This window comes from Stenella coeruleoalba (genome assembly GCF_951394435.1).
Source record: "Stenella coeruleoalba genome assembly, chromosome: 2".
Classification (NCBI taxonomy): Eukaryota; Metazoa; Chordata; class Mammalia; order Artiodactyla; family Delphinidae; genus Stenella; species Stenella coeruleoalba.
Window position 1 is genome coordinate 153014590 of NC_137147.1, and position 19361 is coordinate 153033950.

General features: G+C 36.9%; 2 protein-coding genes across 14 annotated transcripts in view; one reads left to right on the forward strand and one right to left on the reverse strand.

The window, feature by feature from the left end:
- Positions 1-6682, forward strand: part of WDR72 (WD repeat domain 72) — a gene marked incomplete at its 5' end in the record, with an annotated part of 189676 nt that extends 182994 nt beyond the window's left edge. For both annotated transcript variants that reach the window (XM_079912516.1, XM_079912517.1), the window contains 2 exons: positions 895-999; positions 6500-6682. In XM_079912516.1, coding sequence (XP_079768642.1) covers positions 895-999; positions 6500-6555 — 161 coding nt within the window. In that variant the 3' untranslated portion in view covers positions 6556-6682. The remainder of the gene's footprint in view (positions 1-894; positions 1000-6499) is intronic.
- Positions 1-19361, reverse strand: part of LOC307181738 (uncharacterized protein) — an 817010-nt gene that overhangs the window by 192947 nt on the left and 604702 nt on the right. The gene's annotated exons all lie outside the window — the stretch shown is intronic.

Sequence of the window (19361 nt, forward strand, 5' to 3'; positions counted from 1 at the left end):
TTCAATTTTGTTTGGCTTCAGACAAGTAAGTATGACATAATTTATATTATTGAAGGCTTGCTTTGTTTTGTTATTCAGAGTGTCTTCATGAAGACCATGTCTACTTTTCCTGACAAATGATTCCTTGAACAAATATAACAGGGAAATATGTTACTTGTGGAGAGAATTTAGACAAAGTAGTACAACTCGTGGAAAAATGTGGAAACTTAAGTCTGTGTTTCTCTAACAGAGCTAGTAGTTGTAATGTGTTTATAGGAAATTTTAGATTCCTACACTGGCTTCTGTTTCTGTTCATAATTCCTACTCAGAAAATATATCGTGACGGAAGACCTACCATTCAAAACACCAGCCCTCCTTATTATCATTTGCAACGTATTCACCCTATCTTTTTAAAGTTATTCTTACAGGGCTTTTTGTGTTTGGAACAATAGTTTTTAATTTGATGAAAGAGAACCAAAATGCATAAAAAGTGTTCATCCACTGTGATTTGTGTGACAAAAGGAACCATTGCAACAGCATAGAGCTGGTCTAATTGAACAGCCTGATGTTCTTCCTTCTGTGTCCTGTTGCTGTTAATTGACTATATTGTTTTAGATTTATGCATTAAAAATACAATTTCTACTTCGAAGGGATCACTTTGTTACTTTGTAGCTTTTAAGCTGATGCCATGAACTTATTTTTCTTCTAAGATAAAGTCTCATCTATAGATTTTTCAACTAATTACATGTCTGCCAATACATACTTAGAGGATACATTTTATTTCAATTTATTATTTGTGTTTACATAGTGTGTCCCTGGAAATATCTGTGGAAATGAAAGGAAATGTTTAATGGTGTTTATTACTACTTTTTCATCGCTCTCTTTCTCTTTCTTTGCTCTCTCTTTTTTTAATAGCTCCAGTCAGTCCGGTCAAGCATGACAGCAACTCAAACTCGGCAAACTTCCAAGACACCGAGGACATGCCTGACAGATGTGTCTTGGAAGAGTCTGAGAATCCAGGTGAAAGCCATTTAAAAATAGTCAAGTATAAATGATAAATTTGACACAGCTTTGGGGTCCTTGGAAGAGAGTGGGGGGAGAGGACATTGTAATGCTGTTTTCTCTTAGCAGCTGCACTGTCAAATTAATGGTCACCTCCAGGGGTCACAGTGTGGAGCTGTTATCTTTTCCTCTTTCATCAAGAATTCAGCTGGAGGAAGTACAAAGGCTTTATGACTGAGAAGGGAAGCTGACACTATTAGTTCATTATCATCAATTTTAGGCTAAAGTGGTTAATAGGAGCAGAGATTGGAAACTGGAAAAATGGCAACATTTTAAATATTTCAAATAATGGGATCAAGTGGAAATGGAGAATTAGGGGGAAAAGAGAAACAAATCGTCATCATTACTATCTGTTTTACCTCTCTAAATACAAACATACTCTAAAGGGGATGAGAGGATTTTAGCATAACAGTAATGAACGAATGGACAGTGTCAACTGTTTAGAACAAAACAAAATAGTAACCCTTCCTCACTCAATAAGATTTACCCTATGTCCAAGTTACTAATGTTTGTATTCTCTTTGTGGGAAGAACAGACAGAAATGTGCTTGGAAGGATATGTCCAGGAATGCTTAAGCATGAATTTTTGTTTTTGTTTTGTTTTGAAGCATGCCTTGTCTTAACAACTAATTAATTAAGAGAAAAAAAATCTTGTGAGAGTTGAACAATTCCTGGTTCACTACAAAGCCATAAGGTGCTAGAAGATGCCTTATTACCATGAGCGAAAGAGTTAACTATCTTCCCCCACTGAACGTTTTTCTTGCCTGTTTTCTCTGGCCGCTGTGTACTTTCTACCCTCTCACATCTTTGTGTGATCCATGTATCAGATTTTTGATTCATCCTCTCTGTGGCCTGTCAGCTTAGTTAAGAGATTTCCAAATCTTGTAGCCTTCGCTGACAGGGGGCAGCTGCAAACAGTCCCCTGATCCTTCCCCGAGGAGAGCTACTGAGATTTAATTTTCAGTGAAAGGTGCAGCCTGCAATCTATGTCAGGTCCCCTAAGTCATCTCGGAACCCCGATAGGCCCAGTGGCAATGGCTTGTATTTCAGTCCCCTCCACTACACCAAGATTCCTCAAAAGATGAACTGCTGCTGGGTGTCTGTTCTCAGCCACACTTCTGCTTCAGAATCCATGGAACTGAGAAATGGCATCTTTAGCAATGACAGAAATTTTTCATTAGCACATTAGCCCCAACCCCTGCCATAATATCCAAACGACAAATGTAGATGTGTCCCACGTGAAAAGGGAGCGGGGTAGTGGTAGCATCAGATTTCTATTAAAATTATTTTTAAATTACTTTTAGTTCTGACTAAAATTTTGTCTAATTTTTACTAGGTTTTTAAACTGTTTTAAAAACAGTTTAAAAACCTAGTTTTTAAACTAGGTTTCTATCAATCATTTAACAGGCAGTTAAATCCACGAGGCAAGTTTTTAACCGAAGTGTTCATTGCTTTGGGCAAGAATAGATCAGCTTTATCCTGTTTCAAAAGTAGAATAAATTTCAGTCATCCCTCAATATGAGTGGAATTGTAGTGAGATTCAAATATAGCATAGTCTATCTGATTGATATAAACAAAAGGATATATCAAAAAAGAAAGATCAATTAGAAAATATAGGTGCTGATAAAGAACCTTAACTTAAAAAGTGAGTACCATTCTATACATTGGACATCATTAAACTGGTAATAAAGAATGAATTACTCTGGCTTTTTCCTCTGTCCATTCCTGCATTTTAAGACATCTTGCCTTATAGGCCTAGAAACCTCTGGAGAGTTCACTACTGGTCTCACTGCCTTCCACTGAGAATTTGTGGCTTGGTTGTCATGGAGACATCGTATTTCTCCAAGAATTGCTCATATTGATCCGTGGCCAGGCGTAAATGGCCAAGCGAGTGTGAGGAATAAAGGGGGCTGGGCAGTCCTATAAAATGACCAGGGCTTGTGGGTTGGAAATAAGCTCATAGCAAACACTTAGGTAAAAAGAAAGAAGCAGTTTTATTTTGTTTCAAGATTTCTTTCTGCACTTTGGGCCATTGTCTTCCTTCTCTATGAACTGAAAGAAACTTGTTAGTCACTTGTCATGTCAGATCTTTGGTGCTTGTCCTGACACAGCTGTCAGCCTTCCAGCTCTGTGCAGTTCAGGGACACACAACAAAGAGGCAGTGACATGAATTATTTATTGCTCCTTGTGTGGATAAAATTCTGTGATAAGAAATTAAGACACTTCTGACAGGGGTGCTTGTTTAGTAAGAAAGATTTTGATGAGAGAGTGCAGTTCCTTGAAGTCTGAGCATTTGAGAGGCAAAATTCTTAAAACTGAGCATGAAGGAAGATTTGTGAAATTGGTGGCATGGTAGGACTTCCTTGTACTGTGAAAATATGACTGTCCACTTCTCAGCGTCCAAAAATTAACTTCAAAATATCAAGTCGTTCAAATGTAGGGCCTCCAAAACTATAAACATTACTTTGGTTGTTTAGTTAACTCTATTTACCATGTACAGGTGGTGTTTCTCTGGAAAGCATGTTTAACCGCCTTTGTTAGAAGAAAAAACAAAATTTGGGATTTTTAAATGGTAAGCTTTGAGAAGATGTTCTCAAACCAATAGAACTGCTTCAGTAGCTAAGCTTATAATTTCATTAGTATAGTCATTATTTCTTGTATGGAAAGGAGTGTATTTAAATATGAATGAATTATTCTTACCATTTTCCCCTGGAATATTATCACTCATTTAAAATTCTTTTTAACATTTTCATGTACATGCAAAATCCCCTAGTTACAAAGTTGAATGTGGTCAGTCTTTTGGCTTTAATGGATATTGACCTTACATGGTTTTTATCTATGCAATTCTAAATGACTAATATATTTATTACATCATTTTTAATTAATAGCCCAGTTGTTCAAACAGCATCTGGAAAATGAAAACAAAAAAATCATTTTCCTATTCAAGCACAGTTCAAGAATATTGCCTCATATATTCTTCTCTCTAAGGAAAGATTTCTTGGCAAATTCTCTAAACATCATATTACTTTAGCTCATATAGCTTTATATTGCTCATACCAACTAATTTGCATTTGCAGAGAGTAAGAAAACTTGAAGTACAGAAAAACTAAAACAATTTTTTAAAAGATGAAGTTGAAATGTTTTAAATGTTGATAGAGGATTTAAAAATATCAGTAATAAAATCAAACTTTTAGAATTTATATAAAATAGTAAGGTTGACTTTGCAAATTGACTGTCTTTGAATAAAATGGGTTTTGAACTCAGTATGTAGATTGTTTATTTTTTCATTGACATCACTGCTTCTCCAGCACTGAATTGACTAGGATGACCCATTTGTAAATGTCCTGGAGTGTGCATATAGGTCACAATTTAGATACCTGGTGGAGTGGTCATTCACCCAGTCTCTAAAGCGCTCTACCTTATTCATCATGCCATTGTGATCTCTTTATTGGTTCAAGCTGTATACCCAGGTGGGTGCCTGCAGTCCATTAAGGTTGGCAAAGCACCTTTAGACCAGAGCATTCTTGTTACTCTGAGCCAGCTAGTGAACCTGGAGGTCTTGTCTGATCGGTTAAGGCCTCCCTCAGCAGTGTCTTTTCTTTGGAATAATTCATTAGCAACGAGTTTTGACTCACAGGTGAATCCCAGATTGAAGTTTCTGGCTTAGACTCTGTAAAGTCTACTGGCTTCTTCACCAGCATTTATACATTCCTGGAACCTGTGGGAATAACTTCAATGTCTAGTAATAGAAGCACTGAGACAACATGTGAACTTGCAGCTCCCTTTTTTGAGTTTTTAGGGCCATTAGGCTTGCTTTCTTTGGCTCTTTAAGGCCTGGTTGCTTTTGAAACTGAAAGATGTTATCACAAAAATAGTTCAGTTTAGTCTTTTGATGGTTAACTTCTTATTAACTGTTCCATGCACAGTGATTATAGCTCAATCCCCAATCTCCAGAATATTAAAAAAGTGTTCCTTGCCCCTCATCTTTGTACTCATGATGACAAAAAATTTAGTGTGACATTCACAAATTTTATCCAAGTGTTAATGAGAAACCTTGAGCTTTTATCACCTTATTGGCTTGGAAAATTAAGAATTTTACTTCCTAGTGCACCAGGGATAGTGCACTTAAATATAGCTTCAGCTGAAAATAGTAGTGACAAGAGAGAACTTGGAAGTACAAAAAAAAGGATTCAGATAAGCATTTTTATGTCATTCTGAAGTAGTTTATAATCAGTATGCATCTGCCATTAACAGAACACTTTAGTGGTTTTTATATAGCACGTTATGTAGATCTACATACATCATTGTTAATCAATATTGCATTTGCATGAATCTGATGAACAAAACTAGATTTCTTACAGTTTCCTAGGGGATACTACGTTGTGAAAAGCCAAGGTTGTTTTTTTTTTTTTTTTTTATACTATTCTGGCTCATGAATCACCAGCAAAAATCAGGTAACAGAAAGTAGGACAGACTCAGGAGTGGAGTGTTGGAGATGGCTGATGATGATGTGCGAAGCAGAAAAAATGTAGAATGTGCGAGCAGCCCATCAATCATAGCCATCAAGAACACACTTCTTATGTTTAGTGGTAAAAAAAACGTTCCAGAAGAAGTAAGAACAATTTCAGTAGTAAAAACATGTAAGCTCCGTCTTCTAGTTGCGTTTAACAATATCAATATTGTAAATAATTTACCCAAAGGGAAAATTTTAAGCATTAATCTAATAACCTTTAAAGGACATAAAATTCTAGGCATATATATGTAATACATATATAATACAATTCTGAATATTGGTTTAGCTAAAGTAAATAATCAGCTTTTTGAGTTTTTGCCAGTAGGAGTGGGAGTTACTATGATTAGTCACAACATTAATATAAATGTGTTTAGAAGTAGTTTACTGAGGCACAGTGCTCTAATTATTCAAATTAATTTAATCAAGTGATCTTTTAGCCTGCAATAATCATCCAAGTAGTCTGAGAAGTATGTGCAGTTTTTTTATTCCATAGCTCAAACCATATTTCAACTGACATTTATAACATCTGGTCCTAAAACTGCAGTTGTGAGTTTCTCTAAGAACAATTCAGCTCCTTGAAATTTATGGAAATTTACTAATTTCAAACTTGATTCATCTTGTTGACAACTTTTTACCTTTCTCGGTGATTAAAAAAGACCTATACCAATAAGATGTGCAATTAAAATACATTTACCTGAGGCCTGGTTTATAAGAATTTCTTTATTGTCTTAACATTTTATTTCCTATAGAAAAAGAAATGTAGAAATTATAGGTAATTCCTTCCTTCCTTCTTCCATTTCTTCACTTATTTCTTTCCTCATTTCCTCCCTCCTTTCATCCTCCCCTCTCTCCCACCCTTCCTCTCTCCCTTCCTTCCTCCTGCCCTTTCTTCTCTCTTATTTCTTTATTTTACCATATAACCCAAGATAATCTGTTTTCTTTCCAGGTGAACGAAGACATCATTTATGGAGAGCAAAGGTGTGCTCCTGCAAGCTGTGCTAAATGGAATCTCATCTGTTGAACTGGATTTGGACAAATTAAGAAACCCCAAACATGCCAGCTGTTTATCATTGTGTATAAGCTATGTTGTTATTAGTCTAGTTATTAGTTTGTAGTAAATCTGCTGATACTTTGGCCAGAGTCATTACCGATGGAAAATATTCAAATTCATCTAATTTTAGAAAATCATTGTCTAAATCATTCAATGCCTCTTACTTTTGTTTGACTATTTCCAACAAGGAGTGCCAGCCCACAGAGACAAATTTAATACCATTTTAGATTTTCTTCCATTTTTCAGTTCCTGAATTATATAACCCTATTGCTTTTAAACAATGTAACAAACAATGCTTTTAAATTTAATGTTGCTTAAATGTATTTGATTTAAAACTTTACCAAATTTGTTTCATTTGTTAGGTTAGGATATTTTGTCTTAGTAGATGCTTTAATTCAGCTCAATCACCCTATGGTAAATCTCATCCTTAAACATGAAATGTCAACAAATAGCCAATTCCATTTAGTCATCAATTAGCCCAAATAAGTGATACACAGTATAATAGGGACCAATCTTGTGCAGTCAAGTTAATTTAGACTTCTAATGACATAGAGGCTAATGTCTTTCGCTAAAGGTTGATCTTGTTGGCCATATACATGTAAACTAGGGAAGGGGAATCTACTGATAGCACATCACAACTGATCTTTAATAAGTAAAAACTCTTGTAGTTCTGTTCCCAGAAAGAAGCTTGACTAGCAGGAATTCTCAAACTAAAATATGGGAAGCAATATAAATAAGAACAGACATAAAGTGCTCATATATCAAGGCCTTTAGTGATCTGATTTATTTGCTGTGATTTATATTGTATAATTCCTGAATTTATAGAAAATCATCAAGAAGATTATTAGTGTGCATATGAATACAAATATTGACTAATCCATAGAAAAATGGAAATAAAGTGTTAAATATATGATATATATCTTTATATATCTATCTAATAGGGAAGTTATAGTCACTTCAATTCAACAAACATTTTTTGGGGCATCAGCATCAGGTTCTGTACAAGGGAGGATGCAGTGGGCAAGGGAGAGGGGGAGATTAGAGAATAGAGCTATAAAATTGAAATAGAATGGTTTCTACCCTTACAGAGCTTATAATTAATGACTGGAGTAAATGAATATACCAGAACCAGAGAGGTGAGTGTGACTGTTTTAAAATAGACAAAAATGTGTGTTCTTTTCTTTCCTAAAAGATATTACTTGAAATTACTTTTGAGTTGTATGTCACTAACAATAACATATTGTTAATATGAATAATGATGGAAAATTACCATCCTTTGAAAAAATATACATGTATGTGTGTGTGTGCTTCCCTCACCCCTCTGAAAATTGTCAAAAGACATGTGGAACAAATTTCAAAATAAGGGAAGGTAGCAAGCTAGGCAATGGAACACATTTTCTTGCACGCTGTGTTCTGGCTCTGAAAGCCATTACAAGGAGGACTCCCAAAAATATTATTAATGATAGCAATATCAAATAAGGATATATCCTCTCACAAGGGCAATTTTAATAGTTGAAACTAATTCAGATGCTCAAGTTCTGTTATGTTTATTAAAAATAAACTTGTTTTTATATCTATGTCCTATTATTCTTTTTTCAAAGAAGAATAAAAATAAGTTTAAATAGTTGCCATATTTAGCATTTTTTCAGGTCCAAGGAAACCAATATTGAATTCTTGATAAATGTTTTATTATGTCACTAGCTATAGGAAATTAGAAGTAGCATAACCCTGACATTACTAAATGAAATTTTTAAGATTTTTTTGGTAACACAGTTTATAGTTGCTAAAATTTAAAAATTCCTATCGAATGACTAATTAAAACCTTTTATCAATACGAATTCTGGAGACCAACAGCATTAATTATCAAAACTTTTAATTCCTAAAAATGAGAGTTTTAGAGATAGACATTTAAATAATGTTCCCTGATATACATGTGCAAGTGTATTTATGACACAGATCCACTAGTCTGTTTAAAAATAATGATATTGACTTACTTTCAACATGTTTCAGGAATTTCTGTTGTGAGGAGAATTTGAAATAGTAAATTGCCACACAATTAAATGGATCACTCATATCGTCCCTAGAAACTCAAAACTGACTGCCTCTTAATTAGGTGTTTGTCCCTTTGTATGTACAGTCTTAGGTAAGAGTGGAGTAATTGTATTAGCAAACAAACGTGTTTGTATCCAGAGTCTTCTTTGGCATTGTAATAAGTAAATCATTTAAAAATTACATTGGGCTTCTTTCTTGGTAATAATCTTGGTGATGTTTATGATTATATATTTTCCTCCAAGGAATATCATATTTTCAAATTTGCAAGCCTGGGTTCTGTTATTCATTGTGGAGTTACACACTGGCAATATTGCATAAGGGAAGAATCTAGGTTTAAGAGCCAGAACTTCACTGCCATGTGTCTAGGCAGCATGTCCTTGCTGTGCATCTCAGAGCCTCGCTTCCCCATCCATGTAGAGAGCTCCCTCAAAGGGCTCGTCCAGAGGCCCTGTACGAGATGGTTTATGGAAAGCAATATGAACACTGTAAAACACTTCAAATATAAGGTAAAATTTATAGCATTATAAACACGGAACGGTGGCCTCAGGCCTGAAATATTCTGTTGCTATTTTAGAAACTAAGTTAAGGCTACTTTAAACATGTCACTATTAGAAAAACGATAGGAAATATTTTACTAAGTATTAACATTCTATCTCAAGATGGTAGTATTGGGGTATTTTTTGTTTCCTTCCTTGTACATTTCCCTCCAATGTTCTGTATTTAAAAGTCTTTTATAATTATTAATATGAAAATTTTAGAAAAGATATTCTTTCTCTTCAGTCTTTAGAGGGCACATTATAATAACTGAAGTTTTAAAATTTAAGTTTTATGCCAGATGTTTAAAAAGAAGGCTCAGAATATATTAATTCCAATTGACTTTAAAGTCATTTTTACAGAATGGGCTCTTTCATGTAATTTTAAAATTTCTATTGCATACATTTTGATTACACAGTTATTTAAAAGTAGTGCTATATATTCTTTGGTTCTCCACAAAATGTTATTTTACGTGTAAAGTGCTCAAAGTTGTGTCTAATCTCATATGGAAGTCATTACTTTGTAAACATGTACCTAGTTAGCAAAGTAAAATACTTTCAAAATGAACTGTGACCAAAAAAGTTGCAAAGTTAAAACTCTCTTGAGTAGATATCTTTCTGATGAAGCTACATGGCTTCCTGTACAATGGTCCCCAGACGACTTTGCACTCTGATTTCATCAACAAGGACCCTACAGATAGCATGTATGAGAAAAACGTAAACTGGAAATTAACAGATCTTCCAGTAAGAGCATGCCACTGGAAACTCCCACCCAACTGTGACCTCTGAAGACAACATGCGTCACTTCATGTCATTGGCAGGGCAGGGACTGGGGTGAGGTTGTCCTAGTACCGCTCACTCACTCACTCTCACCCTCATCAGACCTTATCAGATTCTATCTTCATTTAAGATTTCAATGTCAGGAATTTTTTGCATTAATTTGATTTTTATAAATATTGTGTTAAAATATATTTATCTTGATTATTGAATTTTTTGCCACCGTCTAGCCTTAGGCTCTATTCATTAAGTCTAGGATAAATTCACTTTTATCCCAGAAAGCATAGTGCAGGTAAATAGACTGTGACAACTTCATCATTATGAGCATGATTATAATGATACAAATGGTAAGAAATAGTTGTTTTAATACCATGTGAAAACCGAAGCCATAGACCATTGAAAATGTTTTAAATGGCTTATTTCTCGTGGTATACAGGGGGAAATGTTGAGCACATAGAGTGCTCCCTTTTGACATTGTTTTTCCAAATGCCCTTTTTTCATTGCACAGACAAGGTTTTCCCATCGTTGTTTTTAGGGATCCTTCTGTCTTCAACTTGTTACTAATTGGAAAGGTAGCAGTGATTTTCTAATTCAAGGATACAAGGTTTTTAACATCAAAGATGACTAGTACATGTTTAGTACAACACTGTGCCTAAATCTGGAAAGTGCCAAATGCCAGCAAAATGCCAATATTCATAACATGATGCAATAGCAGTAACTGCTTGGTACTTGCTTACAAAACCTATCATTTATTCACTTAGCAATTATTTTAATTGTAATTATCCGTAAAGTCATCAATCGGCTTTTCGATCTTGCATGTGTATCTTCTAGGGAGAATGTGTTTCACACAGCCTCAGTCACTGAGCATCATGGCCCTCAGATGATGCCATCCAAGATAAAAGGAAGATCTATGACATGTTCTTGACATATCACAAGTTTCCTTTAGACTTTTAAAGAGATTTCCTGTTAGTTCTGCAGTGGAAACTGCATTTCCTATCAGAAATAACCATTCTTATCTATATCAAAAGAATTCTTACGTTCATGTTATCTCCATTTACATCAACTTATAGTTATAATCAACTGAGGAAACATTTTATTTATTTCTTCCTCTTGTATTTTAAAGCCTGCAGGCTTGGGGGGTGGGGGTGGGGGGAAACTATAGGACAGTAAGATTGAGAGCCTTCACCCTCTCCCTGAGACAGTCATTGTCACAGGGATCAGGTTGCACTTAGGACTGTTTTGATGGTAAGGAAGATTTCCTTGGATCAGCCCCTATTTCATACAGTCAGTGTATTCCCACCAATCTACACAAAACTGCTCCAGTTTCTACAAGAATTTGAGACAAGAAGTGAGGTGAAAATAGTGAACACTATCACTTCAGTTGTGATTGGGATAGTCAATTAAAGGAACAAATATGGAGATTTCTAAAGTATGTTTTCATAGAAAGTATACTGCAGCTGATGCTTGTCTGGATAGGGGTTGGGTTTTGTTTGTAGTCTTCCCGTCATGTAGGTGGCAGCAACACTCAAGGCTAGAAATTTTCTTTCACAGTCTCTGAGCTCTAGTCCATAACATATACTTACTAAAAATCCTTGTGGAAGAGAAAAGGTTTAAAGTATAGAGACAAATATCTCTATGTCTTCACATATCGCTAATGTGCTATTTTAAGGGTGTGCTAAAGCTGTTCCCATAATGTGAAAACATTCATCATTTTTCTTAATACAGAAGTCATATTCTACCCTCATACATGTTTGCAGTATTAGGTTCCTGTTTATTTACTAGGATCTTACTTCTTTACCTTCTCTCAGGCTAAAGACTTTCTCTGAAGAAAAAGGAAGAAAACTCTGCTTTATTTCACTACCACCTAAGCTTTCCTGGGAAATGGTGAAAGTATGTCCCTTTATTCTTTGTAAGCATCTAAGAAGCCAGGGTATATAGTAAATGTGGAGAGATTTTACTTTAGTCATCCAAATAAAGCCATTTTCTCTTATTGTCCTAACTGGAGGTGACTGCATTCAAGCTAGTTCTGTGTGCAAATCAAATGAAGGCTCTGTCTGAGCTGAGAGGCCCAGGGCACCTGAAATTGAGGCCAGAAAACAAACAGAAGGTGTTGAGCCATTGCATTGATGGGGGTCACTGGCTTGAGAAAGCTGGTGGCTCCTGCACCCAGCCAGAAGTGAAACCAGGATGCCTACCTTTATGTAAATAAGTGTGCCCTTCCTTAGTATTGGAAACTAATGAGCAGTGAGATTTTCTTTAATTCCCGGCATTTTGCTAGAACTAGGATATGTGATAGCAAGCATAGATAGCTTTTGTGAAGGAATCTTCAGTGTTCTTTTTATACAGGGCTGGTCAACGTGTCCAAAATAGCAAGCAAATATATACCATTCCAGGCACAGGTGAAGCAAAAGGTGAGGAGAAGGTTCTATATCTAATATCTTTTAATCTGGTTTTCACTGTTCCTCACTTCTTTTGTTCTTTACATCCTTGATCACTTTCCCCAAATATCTATGTAGTTTAATGCAGGTATTTTGCGTTGCAGCAGGCATTGCACATGGAGTCTTCAGTACTATCATTGCATGTCACACCTTCACTTTCTTACTAGCTGTTCGACATTACAAAAGTAGTTTCATATACTACCCGGAACCTCAATTTTCTCATCTATACATTGGGACTAACAATTCCAATCTCTCAATTACCATATGCATGTACAGTATAACTGATACAATAGTACAAATCACTGAAATTACTACACATACCAAATACGCCTGGTTTTAGAATCTTAATTATAGCCAACTATCATGGCACTCCAGTGCTTGAATAAGTGCTTTAACTCAGATTAGGGACAGCACTTTGGCATAAACAATCTAAATAGTCTGTTTTAACAAAAGCCTTTTCTTTTAAAATGTTTCATGTTAACTTAGCACTCCCAGGATCAAGAACTAGTTTAGAAGTTTTCAACAGTTTATTTTAAGGTCAAGGCTGGAGGCAACTTCAAGATGGCGTAGGAGTAAGACACGGAGATCACCTTCCTCCCCACAAATACATCAAAACTACAGGTACATGTGGAACAACTCCTACAGAACACCTACTGAACGCTGGCAGAGGACCTCAGACTTCCCAAAAGGCAAGAAACTCCCTGCGTACCGGGGTAGGGCAAAAGAAAAAAGGAAAAACAGAGACAAAAGAATAGGGACGGAACCTGCACCTCTGGGAGGGAGCTGTGAAGGAGGAAAAGTTTCCACACACTAGGAAGCCCCTTCACTGGTGGAGACGGGGTGGTGGGGGGAAGCTTCAGAGCCACGGAGGAGAGCACAGAAACAGGGGTGCAGAGGGCAAAGCTGAGAGATTCCCGCATAGAGGATTGGTGTCGACCAGCACTCACCAGCCTAAGAGGCTTCTCTGCTCCCCCGCTGGGGCGGGCGGGGGCTGGTAGCTGAGGCTCAGGATTCAGAGGTCAGATCCCAGGGAGAGGACTGGGGTTGGCGGCGTGAACACAGCCTGAAGGGGGTTAGTGCACCATAGCTAGCCGCGAGGGAGTCGGGGAAATGTCTGGACCTGCCGAAGAGGCAAGAGACCATTGTTTTCAGGGTGCACGAGAAGAGAGGATTCAGAGCCCCACCTAAACAAGCTCCAGAGACAGGCGTGAGCTGCGGCTATCAGTGCGGACAGCAGAGACGGGCATGAGACGCTAAGGCTGCTTCTGCAGACACCAAGAAGCCTGTGTGCAAGCACAGGTCACTATCCATACCTCCCCTCCTAAGAACCTGTGCAGCCCGCCACTGCCAGGGTCCCGAGATCCAGGGACAACTTCCCCAGGAGAACACACGGTGCGCCTCAGGCTGTTGCAACATCACACTGGCCTCTACCACCACACGCTTGCCCCACATTCCATACCCCTCCCTCTCCTCGGCCTGAGTGAGCCAGAGCCCCTTAATCAGCTGCTACTTTAACCCCATCCTGTCTAGGCAGGGAACAGATGCCCTCAGGTGACCTACACGCAGAGGCGGGGTCAAATCCAAAGCTGAACCCCAGGAGCTGTGTGAACAAAGAAAAGAAAGGGAAATTTCTCCCTGCAGCCTCAGGAGCAGCAGATTAAATCTCCACAATCAACTTGATGTACCCTGCATCTGCGGAATAGCCGAATAGACAACGAATCATCCCAAAATTGAGGCAGTGGACTTTGGGAGCAACTGTAGACTTGGGGTTTACTTTCTGCATCTAATTTGTTTCTGGTTTTATGTTTATCTCAGTTTGGTATTTCGAGCTTATTATCATTGGTAGATTTCTTTATTGACTTGGTTGCTTTCTTCTGTGTTTTATATGTTTCTATTTTTTTTTCCTTTTTCCCTTTTGTGAGTGCGTGTGTATGTTTCTTTGTGTGATTTTCTCTGTATAGCTTTGCTTTTGCCATTTGTCCTAGGGTTCTGTCTGTCTATTTTTTGTTCTTTTTTTTAGTATAGTTTTTAGTGCTTGTTATCATTGATGGATTTATTTTTTGGTTTGGTTGCTCTCTTTCTTTCTTTCTTTTTTTAAATTATTTTAATATTTTTATTTTGAATACTTTTTTAATTTAATAACTTTATTTCATTTTATTTTACTTTTTTTCCTTCCTTCCTCCCTCCCTCCCTCCCTCTCTCCCTCTCTCTCTCTCCTCTCTCTCTCTCTTTCTTTCTTTCTCCCTTTACTTCTGAGCCGTGTGGCTGACACGGTCTTTATGCACTGACCAGGTGTCAAGCCTGAGCCTCTGAGGTGGGAGAGCTGAGTTCAGGACATTGGTCCACCAGAGACCTCCCGGCCACATGTAATATCAAACAGCAAAAGCTCTCCCAGAGATCTACATCTCAATGCTAAGACACAGCTCCACTCAACGACCAGCAAGCTATAGTGCTGGACACCCTATGCAAAACAACTAGCAAGACATGAACGCAACCCCACCCATTAGCACAGAGGCAGCCTAAAATCATAATAAGTTCACAGATACCCCAAAACACACTACCGGACGTGGTCCTGCCCACAGGAAAGACAAGATCCAGCCTTATCCACTAAACACAGGCAGCAGTCCCCTCCACCAGGAAGCCTACACAACCCACTGAACAAACGTCTCCCACCGGAGGCAACACCAAAAACAATGGTAACTATGAACCTGCAGCGAGCAAAAAAGGAGACCCCAAACACCGTAAGTTAAGCAAAATGAGAAGACAGAGAAATACACAGCAGATGAAGGAGTAAGGTAAAAACCCACCAGACCAAACAAATGAACAGGAAATAGGCAGTCTACCTGAAAAAGAATTCAGAGTAATGATAGTAGAGATGATCCAAAATCTTGGAAACAGAATGGAGAAAATACAAGAAACTTTTAACAAGGACCTAGAAGAATTAATGAGCAAACAAACAATGATGAACAACACAATAAATGAAATTAAAAATTCTCTAGAAGGAATCAACAGCAGAATAACTGAGGCAGAAGAATGGATAAGTGGCCTGGAAGATAAAATAGTGGAAATAACTACCGCAGAGCAGAATAAAAAAAAAAAATGAAAAGAATTGAGGACAATCTCAGAGACTTCTGGGACAACATTAAACACACTAACATTCGAATTATAGGGATCCCAGAAGAAGAAGAGGAAAAAAAAGGGACTGAGAAAATATTTGAAGAGATTACAGTTGAAAGGAAATAGTCAGTCAAGTCCAGGAAGCGCAGAGATTCCCATACAGGATAAATCCAAGGAGAAACACGCCAAGACATATTAATCAAACTATCAAATATTAAATACAAAGAAAAAATATTAAAAGCAGCAAGGAAAAAGCAACAAATAACATACAAGGGAAACCCTATAAGGTAAACAGCTGATCTTTCAGAAGAAGCTCTGCAAGCTATAACTAGGGAGCGGCAGGACATATTTAAAGTGATGAAAGGAGAAAGCCTACAAGATAAGTCTACCCAGAAAGGATCTCATTCAGATTCGACGGAGAAATTAAAAACTTTACAGACAAGCAAAAGCTAAGAGAATTCAGCACCACCAAACCAGCTTTACAACAAATGCTAAAGGAATTTCTCTAGGCAAGAAGCACAAGAGAAGGTAAAGATCTACAATAACAAACCCAAAACAATTAAGAAAATGGTAATAGGAACATACATACTGATAACTACCTTAAATGTAAATTGATTAAATGCTCCAACCAAAAGACACAGACTGGCTCAATGGAAACAAACATAAGACACATATATATGCTGTCTACAAGAGACCCATTCAGACCTAGGGACACATACAGACTGAAAGTGAGGGGATGGAAAAAGATATTCCATGCAAATGGAAATCAAAAGAAAGCTGGAGTAGCAATTCTCATATCAGACAAAATATACTTTAAAATAAAGTCTATTACAAGAGAAAAAGAAGGACACTACATAATGATCAAGGGATCAATTCAAGAAGAAGATATAACAATTGTAAATATTTATGCACCCAACATAGGAGCACCTCAATACATAAGGCAAATGCTAACAGCCATAAAAGGGGAAATTGACAGTAACACAATCATAATAGGGGTCTTTAACACCCCACTTTCACCAATGGACAGATCATCCAAAATGAAATTAAATAAGGAAACACAAGCTTTAAATGACACATTAAATGAGATGGACTTAATTGATATTTATACGACATTCCATCAAAAACCCACAGAATACAATTTCTTCTCACGTGCTCATGGAACATTCTCCAGGATAGATCATATCTTGGGTCACAAATCAAGCCTTGGTAAAGTTAAGAAAACTGAAATCTTATCAGTGATCTTTTCTGATCACAATGCTATGAGACTAGATATCAATTACAGGAAAAAAACTGTAAAAAAATACAAACACATGGAGGCTAAAAAATACGCTACTAAATAACCAAGAGATCACTGAAGAAATCAAAGAGGAAATCAAAAGATACCTAGAAACAAATGATAATGAAAACACGACGATCCAAAACCTATGGGGTGCAGCAAAAGCAGTTCTAAGAGGGAAGTTTATAGCAATACAATCCTACCTCAAGAAACAAGAAACATATGAAATAAACAACCTAACCTCACAACTAAAACAATCAGAGAAAGAAGATAAAAAAAACACCAAAGTTAGCAGAAGGAAATAAATCATAAAGAACAGATCACAAATAAATGAAAAAGAAATAAAGGAAACAATACAAAAGATCAATAGAACTAAAAGCTGGTTCTTTGAGAAGATAAAGAAAATTGACAAACCTTTAGCCAGACTCATCAAGAAAAAGATGGAGAGGACTCAAATCAATAAAATTAGAAATGAAAAAGGAGAAGTTACAAAAGACACCGCAGAAATACAAAGGATCATGAGAGATTACTACAAGCAACTATATGCCAATAAAATAGACAATCTGGAAGAATTGGACACAGTTTTAGAAAAGCACAACTTTCTGAGACTGAACCAGGAAGAAATAGAAGATATAAACAGACCAATCACAAGCGCTGAAATTGAGACTGTGATTAAAATCTTCCAACAAACAAAAGCCCAGGACCAGATGGCTTGACAGGCAAATTCTATCAAACATTTAGAGAAAAGCTAACACCTATCCTTCGCAAACTCTTCCAAAATATAGCAGAGGGAGGAACACACCCAAACTCATTCTACAAGGCCACCATCATCCCCGGTACCAAAACCAGACAAAGATGTCACAAAAAAAGAAAACTATAGGCCAATATCACTGATGAACATAGATGCAAAAATCCTCAACAAAATACTCACAAACAGAATCCAGCAGCACATTAAAAGGATGATACCCCATGATCAAGTGGAGTTTATCTCAGGAAGGCAAGGATTCTTAAATATATGCAAATCAATAAATGTGATTCACCATATTAACAAATTGAAGGAGAAAAAACATATGATCATTTAAATAGATGCAGAAAAAGGTTTTGACAAATTTCAACACCCATTTTTGATAAAAACCCTCCAGAAATTAGGCATAGAAGGAACCTACCTCAACATAATAAAGGCCAAATATGACAAATCCACAGCCAGCATCGTTCTCAGTGGTGAAAAACTGAAACCATTTCCACTAAGATCAGGAACAAGACAAGGTTGCCCACTCTCTCTACACAAAAATCAACTCAAAGTGGATTAAAGACCTAAATGTAAGGCCAGACACCATGAAACTCTTAGAGGAAGACAGAGGCAGAACACTCTATGACATAAATCACAGTAAGATCCTTTTTGACCCACCTCCTAGAGAAATGGAAATAAAAACAAAAATAAACAAATGGGACCTAATGAAACTTAAAAGCTTTTGCACAGCAAAGAAAACCATAAACAAGACCAAAAGACAACCCTCAGAATGGGAGAAAATATTTGCAAACGAAGCAACTGGCAAAGGTTTAATGTCCAAATATACAAGCAGCTCATGCAGCTCAATATCAAAAAAACAAACAACCCAATCCAAAAATGGGCAGAAGACCTAAATAGACATTTCTCCAAAGAAGATATACAGATTGCCAACAAACACATGAAAAGATGCTCAACATCACTAATAATTAGAGAAATGCAAATCAAAACTACAATGAGGTATCACCTCACACCGGTCAGGATGGCCATCATCAAAAAACCTACAAACGATAAATGCTGGAGAGGGTGTGGAGAAAAGGGAACCCTCTTGCACTGTTGGTGGGAATGTAAATTGATACAGCCACTATGGAGAACAGTATGGAGGTTCCTTAAGAAACTAAAAATAGAACTACCATATGACCCAGCAATCCCACTACTGGGCATATACCCTGAGAAAACCATAATTCAAAAAGAATCATTTACCACAATGTTCACTGCAGTAGTATTTACAATAGCCAGGATATGAAACAACCTAAGTGTCCATTGACAGATGAATGGATAAAGAAGATGTGGCACATATATACAATGGAATATTTCTCAGCCATAAAAATAAACAAAATTTAGTTATTTGTAGTGAGGTGGATGGACCTAGAGTCTGTCATACAGAGTGAAGTAAGTCAGAAACAGAAAAATAAATACCATATGCTAACACATATATAGAATCTAAAAAAAAAAAAAACGGTTCTGAAAAACCTAGTGGAAGGACAGGAATAAAGACGTAGATGTAGAGAATGGAGTTGAGGACACAGGGAGGGGCAAGTGTAAGCTGGGACGAAGTGAGAGAGTGGCATGGACATATATACACTACCAAATGTAAAATAGATAGCTAGTGGGAAGCAGCCACATAGCACAGGGAGATCAGCTCAGTGCTTTGTGTTCATCTAGAGAGGTGGGAGAGGGAGGGTGGGAGGGAGACGCAAGAGGGAGGAGATATGGGGATATATGTATACGTATAGCTGATTCACTTTGTTATACAGCAGAAACTAACACACCATTG